Below are 8925 nucleotides of genomic sequence, written 5' to 3'. Positions count from 1 at the left end.
ATTCAGTATAATAGTATCTTACTATTGGCCATAACTTTTGAACAAAGTGTGCTAGAGCTATCATATGTTACAATTTTAATTCTTGAAGAGCGTTTTTAAGGGATACCAATATATATGAATTGCATTTGGAAAAATTTGACCTTCGCTATGTTGCCACACGCAGTCATCAGTGTTTCACAAACACTTCTGGATTCCAAATAAGGTTAATTATATTGATTTACGGAGAGAACTACATGCACCGTAAATAATAATGATATCTAATAATGATTATCTAAATTTCTGTTTGTTACAATATAAAACTTTCCGATCCCGTATTGTACAATAAAATGAAGCTGGATATCAAAATTAACTTTCCGTTTTCTGTGTCTGTAATATACTTATTTCTTATGTAACTTGCAACAGGAGTATGAATTAGTTTTGTTATAGAAAACATATATCAATATTTTCAAGGCTGTACAGGTAATCACACCCATCTGTATTTCATACACTCTTCAGCCTCTAGGTGTATGAAATATATATTATATATAAGTGTGGAGTACCTAAATGCATGTATATCCTTTTTTCAACATGAATAACTGTTATTATCTAAAATAAAGAAAACCCTAAGGTTTGTAACAGTTGCATTTATTTATATAACATGAGATTGAAGATGAACAACAACAAAATAGCATAAAAATATATATACAAACTAGGATGAGAAGTTTAAAAAAATATATTCAATAAAAATGTCTTTGTATAAAATGTGTTCATTAAACTAAATACTGGTCATAACGGGAGACAAATGAGATTTAATTGTAATCGTCCAATTAGGTTCAACTGGTACAGGCCCTACATCCGCAAACCTCGGAAACGGTGTACGATTTGGTTCGTGTAGATTTGTCAGAACACGTAAGAACGGCACTCCTTGTCACAGTTCGTATGGGCTGGCAACAATTACACTTATTTGTGAAGCCCTTCATAACGTTTGTATAAGTGGCCTGGGACTCACAATGACCCGAGCACTGCATGAGATCCGCTACAGGTTGCTCATTTTTACATGTCACAGTTCCTTCTGTCAGAGTGAAGTAGCCTATTGTCAATACTGGGTTTGTAAACTGTAGAGTTGGTTGACAGGTTGAACAGCTATTGCTGGAACCTACAAGGTTGGAACTCGTAGCTGAAAAAGAGCAATAAATTTCAGTTCTATCAAGTTCTCCTAAATAAGATTATCTTAGCTCTAAAGTCTGTTGGTTTTGTCTATAGCACAATGATGTGCAAAAATAATTATTCATTTTTCTTCATGTTCAATGCTGTTTGCTAAAACATAGAGTGGTCGTGGAATGCAAATAATTCTGGAGTTACAGTACTTATAACTTACGTGTTAGTACACATGTAGGACAGCAACCTGATTGGTCATACTCTGTTGTATTCTGGAAGAAAAAAATAATAATTTTACAACTCAAGCTTTATTTTGACTTGCTTTTGCACTCACCAACTTGTACATTGATTATAAGATAAAGTAAAAAACAAACTCTGCTAAATTTTTGAATTTTGAATTGTACAGGAAGTAAACCTACCCCTTGGCATGCTGGGAGATTGTCTGTTTGACATTGTATTTGTGTTTCCTTTATGAGGAAGCCAGATGAACTTGCTGAACAAGTCTTTGTTTAGCATTTCATTGCGTTTGGTATTGCCTCTCCATCCTAGAGCAATAAGGAAATGACATGTACATTTTTGTGATTTATGCCTATTTAAAATCTGACAAAATCTGCAATCATAAAAATTTGATGAACAATAGAGAGAAACTCAGTACTGTATTTAATTGTCCCTACAGCTATCAAAGGTTAATTCCATTTGTTTAAAAGACGTTCATCAAGAAAATTTCTGAACTAAAATCATTCACCTACAAGTAACTTTTGACAAGCCAAGTGTACTTCGTGATTGAGGAGGGCAAGTATTTTTACAGCATATATGAGACATTTACAGTAAAATGACATGTTACATTCTGATGAAGATATATATTAGAAATCACTCATTCCTTGTTCCTAAAAGTCAGCTGTACTTACGCTGTAAACATGTCCATCCACCATACACCCTGTCTCTTTACATGTACCACAACAGCTGTTAGGGTCACTGTGGTCTAACGTTGTGTCCTGTGTACAAATAAATTAACACATGATATCTTAAAACAGCTCAAATACATGGGGATTTAAACAAACCGTCTTGAAAAAAAATATGATTTAAAACTCCCACTAGTAAAACTTGCAAGTTAGCACTTATTTTAAATAAATTTTATCTCTCTCAGTACACTCTCAATTATCTGTTGGTTTTGTCCTAATACTCTCAAAAATAATTATTCATTTAAACTCTCTCTGTTCACATTATTGCTAAAAATTCCTTCCGATGACAATGCAAATAATTCTCAAAAATATTTATCGGAAATTTAAACTCTCTCTGTAACACATTATTGCCAAAATTCCTTCCGATGAAGTATATGCTGCAGTTATCTCCCATGCATGTTTAATACTCAGCAGAGGGCAGGCTTTACCTCTTTCCAGAGACAAAGCTTCCCCTCCTAAACACTCACTTTCAATTATCTCCCTTGTTTTGTATTCACCGAAGGACAATCTCCATAACTCTCCCCACTGCCCATCATCCCCCCCCTAAAAAAACCCAACATACACAAATACACTAAATTCTCACATTCAATTGTCTCCCTTCATCACTACTCACCAAAGGAAAAGCTTTACATCTCTCTAAACGAGAACCATCTTACATTGAGTTATCTCCCTTTATTAGTACTCACCAGAGGGCAGGCTTTACATCTCTCTCGGTGACACACTGTCTCGATATTTCCTCCCAGTCGTTTCTCACATTCACAGGATTTACAAACTCCATCTGTCCAGGTTTCATTCACCTAATGTAGGCACAAAATTAAGTTAGTACATGTACACTAGAAATTGTGAGTAAGTTTCTACTACTAAAACATGGTGAAAGAATTTATATGTACTATAAAAAGTTTCAATACGAAATAATCATTGAATATGTATGCAGTCATTTAATTATATATCTAAAATATAGAGCATTGTGTGATGAAAATCACTTATGATCAATGAAAATCACGACACTATCATGATGGATTATTCAACAAAAAAAAAATTGATGATACCAAACAAAAATATCAAATTTTACAAAGTTTTGCTTATTCTAAATCATAGTAGATATCTGCTAAAAGGATAACTTTAAGGCTCCAAGAAAATACCTCAATCTGTCTTAAGCTTTACCTTGAAGGAAAGGCTTGAACCATTAGAGTGTTTGTACCAGCAGACTGCAGGTCCATAGTCTAACGGGACACGGCTCACTAGAAACAAAACAAGACACTGTCAGCCCATAATCGTAGTGAGTGAATTGTATACATTAAAACAGAACTCAGTCTGATACAATTACTTTTAATACTGATCACATTTGTATCTGGTATAATTACTCGAAGTACCTCCTCAGGTGTAACTGTTACATGTGTAACTGGTACAATTACTCTAAATTACTGTAAGTACTTACCAAATGTGTGACTTGTACAATAACTGTTAGTACTTTTCACATATATTCACACTGGTACAATTACTGTTAGTACTTATCACATTTGTAACTGGTACAATTACTGTTAGTTCTTACCATATCTGTCACTCATACAATTCCTGTTAGTACTTACCACATGTGTAACTGGTACAATTACAAGTAGTATCTACAGGTACAGCAACTTTTCCCTAAAAAATTATTTAAAGGATTTTTAAAAGCAGTAACTCAATTTAATTATTCTATTTTATAAGAGTTGTAATTTAAAATGGTGTTACATAATAATGATACTTACTACTTGACATGTTGGTTTAACTGCGGTTGGACACACGGCTGGGCACAACTTAACGAGAAGAATTCATAAAGTATTTAATATTTCAATCTCAAATGCATGGTGCTGAAAATTTGAATTTCATTGATATATAGGAGTAAATTACTTTAAATTTCAAATTCTGAGAGTCTATTGAAAACCATTTGCCAAAAAATGTGGAAAGCACTTTTAATCCTAGAATAACCCTTTGGACAAAACTGAGTTCATATTTTATACTAGTTAAATCTCTTCATTTCTAAAAGAATTTTCAAAAATACTTCCTTTCAATTTCATGCCCAACTTGCATATGAAGAAAAAAATGTAAGCTGACGAAATAACTATTCCATTCCCACCTCAATAGCTCTCAATGACATTTCAAGGTACATACCACACTGGAATGTTGGACAGCATTCCCCTGGGTTTATGTTTTTCATCAGCTGGGGAGGGGTACAAGTCAGGGGGTGGATAGTACAGGTTTCTGGCTTACAGACCAGCTCATATTTATCGCAGCAGCCATCATCAGTCCTCACAATACGGGCCACCTCCCCGGGCATCATGGGAGGTTTGACCAGAGCTTGGCAGTGGACAGAATCACATGCTATGGACAAAATTATAATAGGCTTAAATCTGGAAACTATTGACTAAAACCATTTTGCAAGAAATAGAAAAAATATTGTTTGACATACTAATACGAGTTTCTTTTCCCTTCATATGCACTAAATAAATATGCAAGCCATGTTTGCTTTGGTTTTTTCAATTTACAAGTATATAAAAAAAAATTTCAGATTTAAAAAGACATTACTTACAGGGTTGAGGGGCTGGTGTTGTGACAGGGGAAACAACTGAGGTATTGTTAGCTTAAAAAGGGGAAATCACTCATTCATAACAGAGGATATTACATTATGCTCATTTGTATGTGTTTTTAATACAGTGTAATGTTTTAAAGGGCTATTCCAGCAAAAGAATTCATTGGGAATGGAAACTGCAGAGCATTTTTCTGAAAATTAATGCCACAAATCCAATCTAAATTTCACTCTGTAGCAAATGAAAGCAAAAACAGGTCTACTATCACATAATCATTTATGTACTATTTATGACCCACTATTGGACAAGGAATTAAAAATTCGGTGATGTTCCTATTCATATCTGCAAAACCTTTTTCTTTATGTTTTTTTTTCCAAAACATAATATATCTTGTATTCTTGGCAAGATTATAGAATCAGTCTTTAAGTTAATAAAGTCAAGATTTTAAGGAACACTCCAGAATTTAACTTTTCTTTTTGCTTGAGTGGGCATCTTTACTACAGATCTTTTCTCTCTGATAAGGGTTAAAGACATTCACTGAAATTAAGTCATCTGCTCGTTTCACAACATTATATTATTTGCTGGAACTGATTCGATGAAACTGTGCACTTTTCAAAATAAATCCTAAGTTCTAATGAAAGAAAAGAAACAAAACCAGTATCATAAATTGATTAATATGTTACGTAAGAGTTTAATTTACAGTTAAAACTTCCTATTTATGAAAGAAAAGTAGACAATTTTATAGATCAACATTCCGGGGTTTAACTTCGTTTTGTGTCGTATTCCATTATTATGTATTGCACAATAAGTAATACTGAGGGCCACCATATAATCTTTATGAATTCATTCATCATGATAATTTTTAATAAATGAAGAATATAAGTAATTTTAGATTACTGATTTTAATTAAATGCATATATTGAATTGTGGCTGCAATTGTGGAAAATTGCATGCACCAAAACACACATATACATGCACCCTGATTTAAATTGACATACAATCCGCCTAACTCGTTGGACCGGAAAGTCGTGTGATATCCGTACAAAATGGAGGGCTGGTCGTAAACAGGTTTGTAATAAATATCTCATTTACCTTTAAAAGTATTCAACTTATCATTTCAGTTTGTATCGTTAAGTCTACAGTTTTGCTTACAAATCTCATGGCAGTGGTAAAAATATTTCCTACCTCTGAAAAATAAGAATGACCTAGATGATTATTGTATTATTGACATATCTTTAAAAAGGACAAGGACTAAAAATAGAAATATTGAAAGAACTTTAATAACCATGCAAGATATGGCATGGGTTAAGATTGAATGAGAGAAAAAGAAATGTTAGATCAATTAATCATAAAATATTCACTATGGGACTATAACCTGATAACATGGAGTTGAAAAACTCCTTTTGAAAATGATCGAATATTCAATAAAAATATTAAAAATTTAACTCCAAGAACTTGTCAATTTTCTAGCAGTGCTTTTTTTGGTTAAAGTCTGCGTTAGAAATAAGTTTTTAGTTTTGAAGAAGTAAACATGTTAGTATTATTGCATGATGTTTAATACTTATCATCAAACTAAAAATAAGTTTCAAAATTGTTTCATTGTATTTGTACATTCACATTCGTAAAAATACACTATTTTAAAAGATTTTTTCTTACACACCTTCCCCGCAGTCATGAATTTTAACGCACATATCGTTTCCCTTTTCTAAAACAAAATAAAGCATATACCGTTTCCCCGCAATCACGCATTTTTTCAGACACTTTCAAAACTACACAAATCTTTAATTTCATGCTAATTCCCCTCTATTCTATACTTGCTTAAATCTCATAAAATAAGAAAAGTTAATCTTTTTTAGAGAAACTTGTACCGTGCTGTAAAAAGCTTGCGGGGAAAAGGTAGCTATATATAGTGTCATACTTCTCTGTTTCTAGCGTCATATTTCTTTGACGAGAACATTAAGTGTATGCTGCATAGCAGTTCAGTAAGTTGTAAAGAAAATAAAAATAAGAATATAAAAGCAGCAACTAGGTTTTAATTATTTAAAAGGTTTTATACTTTGTTTAAGTTAATAAGAAACTGAATTTACTGCAAAATTTATTTACATTTTTTACTCGTTTTCTTTTGTAGAAAAAAGAATGGCTACCTCAAATCTTCGACAAGGACAGTATTACCTGGAATGTGATATTTGTAAAAGTCCCGTCAACTTCAAATGCAATAGATGTGCTGTCAAATTATGCAGTGCATGTGTGGGACCTCACATGCTTACCAAACCTAAAAATGGACACAACGTAACAGAATATAACGAATGCCTTACCCACCCCCAGCACCGCTTTAGCGCCTTCTGTAAGACATGTGATATTCCCATTTGTGTCTTATGCATTTCGATCAAACACAAGACGCATAGAATTTCTGAATTATCCGAGAAAGTCGAAACATTATTAAACATCATCACGACAGAAAATAAAAGACTTCAATCGATGCGCGCAGAATTGAAGAAAATTCTCGATCACATAAATAAAAGATCAGCAGCACTTCCACATGTTTACAAACAGACAAGAGAAAGCATTTCATCCCATGCTAGAGAGTGGCATCAGGAGATTGATAAAGCAGAGAAGACGTTACACAAAGATCTTGATGAATTACAAGAAAAGCATGCAGAAGTATTATTGAAGCAGAAAAAAGATTTTGAAGACATACTGAAGAAGTTGAAAAATCTTAAACAAACAATCTTCGGCCTCACAAAATCGACAGATATTTCTGGTTTGATGGAAGTAAAGCTTGAACTTGAAAATATACAGGTACCAATCTTTATAGAAGAAACCCGACCGGCATGTTTCCAACCTTTGAAGTTTAATGAAAGTTATACAACATCGTACTTCGGTTACATAGAGACACTAGAAGCACACAAACTGCCAATTGACGATCTTACTCAACAAAATCAAACCCCTTCATCACGACAAGCTCTAGATGTACCTACAGTTCTGTCCTCCTTTGATACAGAGTTTCCAGCTGACAAAGAAAACAAGAACCGGCTGTATGACATGGTTCCCCTCGGTGATGACAAAGTGTGGACAGGAGGAGCCAATGAAGAGCTCAAGTTGTTTGATCTCCAGGGACATCTCCACGACACTGTCACCATCATGTGTTATGGTCTGTACCTGACACGTCATGATGGACACGTGGTGTACTCCGATGTGAATGACAAGACCGTGAAGAAGGTTACAAACGGTAAAGTAGACATGTTGTTCAGTACCGGGGAGTGGTATCCTTTCGGTATCACCTGTACCGAGGCACGTGACTTCCTGGTCTGTCTCCGGAAAACAGATGAAACAGAGTCCAAGGTCGTAAGATACAGCAGTTCCGGTGACGTGCTGCAGGAAATCCAGTACGACTCCCAGTACCAGCCTCTGTTTAAGTATGCAGTTTTCTTGGTGGAGAATGGTAACGGCGACATCTGTGTAGCTGACTACGATAAAAATGCCGTCACAGTCGTTGACAAGTTTGGGATATTCAGGTTCTCCTACACAGGTAACAAAGCATCAAAGGAGAACTTTAACGTCAGCTCCCTTACCACAGACAGCATGCATCATATCATCATCACGGACTATGATGGTGACAAGATTCACATGCTGGACAGGAACGGCCGATTCCTGAGGTACATCATTCCTGATCAGGGGATACGGACCCCACGGGCCGTGTGTGTCGTTAGGGAGGGGGAATTAATGGTGGGAGAGAATCTGACGGGAATGATCAAAAGAATAAAGTACCTACAATAAGGAGAAGTTTTATGACAATACGTTTACCCCATGTGTGATACTACACTGTATTTCTATATTTCAATACTTATATCTTAATATTAATGGAAAGTAATTGTTTTTTCATGTACAAACAAATATCGACGTAGTAGTTATCTAGATATTCTAATTCATTAAGCTGTTTTTAGACATCTATATCTTGAATAAATAATTGTGTATGAACAAAATGAAGATAGTTTTATCTGTACATAAACAATGTTTTATTAAGATTGAAATAAATGAAAATGTGATTTAAAAAAAAAATCTATAAATAGAGCAATAAATTCAAATCAATTAATTTGCTTCCAAGTATTATAGAATGTAGAGTAAATGTTGTATGCAATACAATGATACGAAATTAAGCTACTTATAAATGTGAATAATTTTTTTATCTAATTTGAATTTCCCTATTCTCGTGTGTTCAGATTTGATTTAAATGTGTGTTTGGCAATAAAAGAAATTCA

The 8925-nt window shown here is 33.9% G+C and overlaps 2 protein-coding genes across 2 annotated transcripts; one reads left to right on the top strand and one right to left on the bottom strand.

Annotated features, from left to right (window-relative positions):
* Positions 1-615: 615 nt before the first annotated feature.
* Positions 616-4236, bottom strand: LOC134280441 (uncharacterized). The gene is made up of 9 exons (XM_062762855.1): positions 4216-4236; positions 3848-3895; positions 3689-3743; positions 3264-3340; positions 2786-2896; positions 2046-2132; positions 1557-1682; positions 1358-1409; positions 616-1156 (listed from the first exon to the last, which is right to left on the bottom strand). Exons 1-7 carry the CDS (start codon positions 4234-4236, stop codon positions 1647-1649), a joined length of 435 nt encoding a protein of 144 aa, XP_062618839.1. The 3' UTR covers positions 616-1156; positions 1358-1409; positions 1557-1646.
* Positions 4237-5685: 1449 nt separating this feature from the next.
* LOC134280442 (uncharacterized) lies at positions 5686-8900 on the top strand. The gene is made up of 2 exons (XM_062762856.1): positions 5686-5734; positions 6795-8900. Exon 2 carries the CDS (start codon positions 6803-6805, stop codon positions 8441-8443), a length of 1641 nt encoding a protein of 546 aa, XP_062618840.1. The 5' UTR covers positions 5686-5734; positions 6795-6802; the 3' UTR covers positions 8444-8900.
* Positions 8901-8925: the final 25 nt, after the last annotated feature.

The sequence above is a fragment of the Saccostrea cucullata genome, unplaced genomic scaffold (assembly GCF_032062105.1).
Source record: "Saccostrea cucullata isolate Sc308-1 unplaced genomic scaffold, CSIRO_AGI_Scuc_v1 ctg5506, whole genome shotgun sequence".
Classification (NCBI taxonomy): Eukaryota; Metazoa; Mollusca; class Bivalvia; order Ostreida; family Ostreidae; genus Saccostrea; species Saccostrea cuccullata.
Note: the sequence above shows the minus strand (reverse complement) of the source record. Positions and strands in the feature narration are given on the sequence as shown.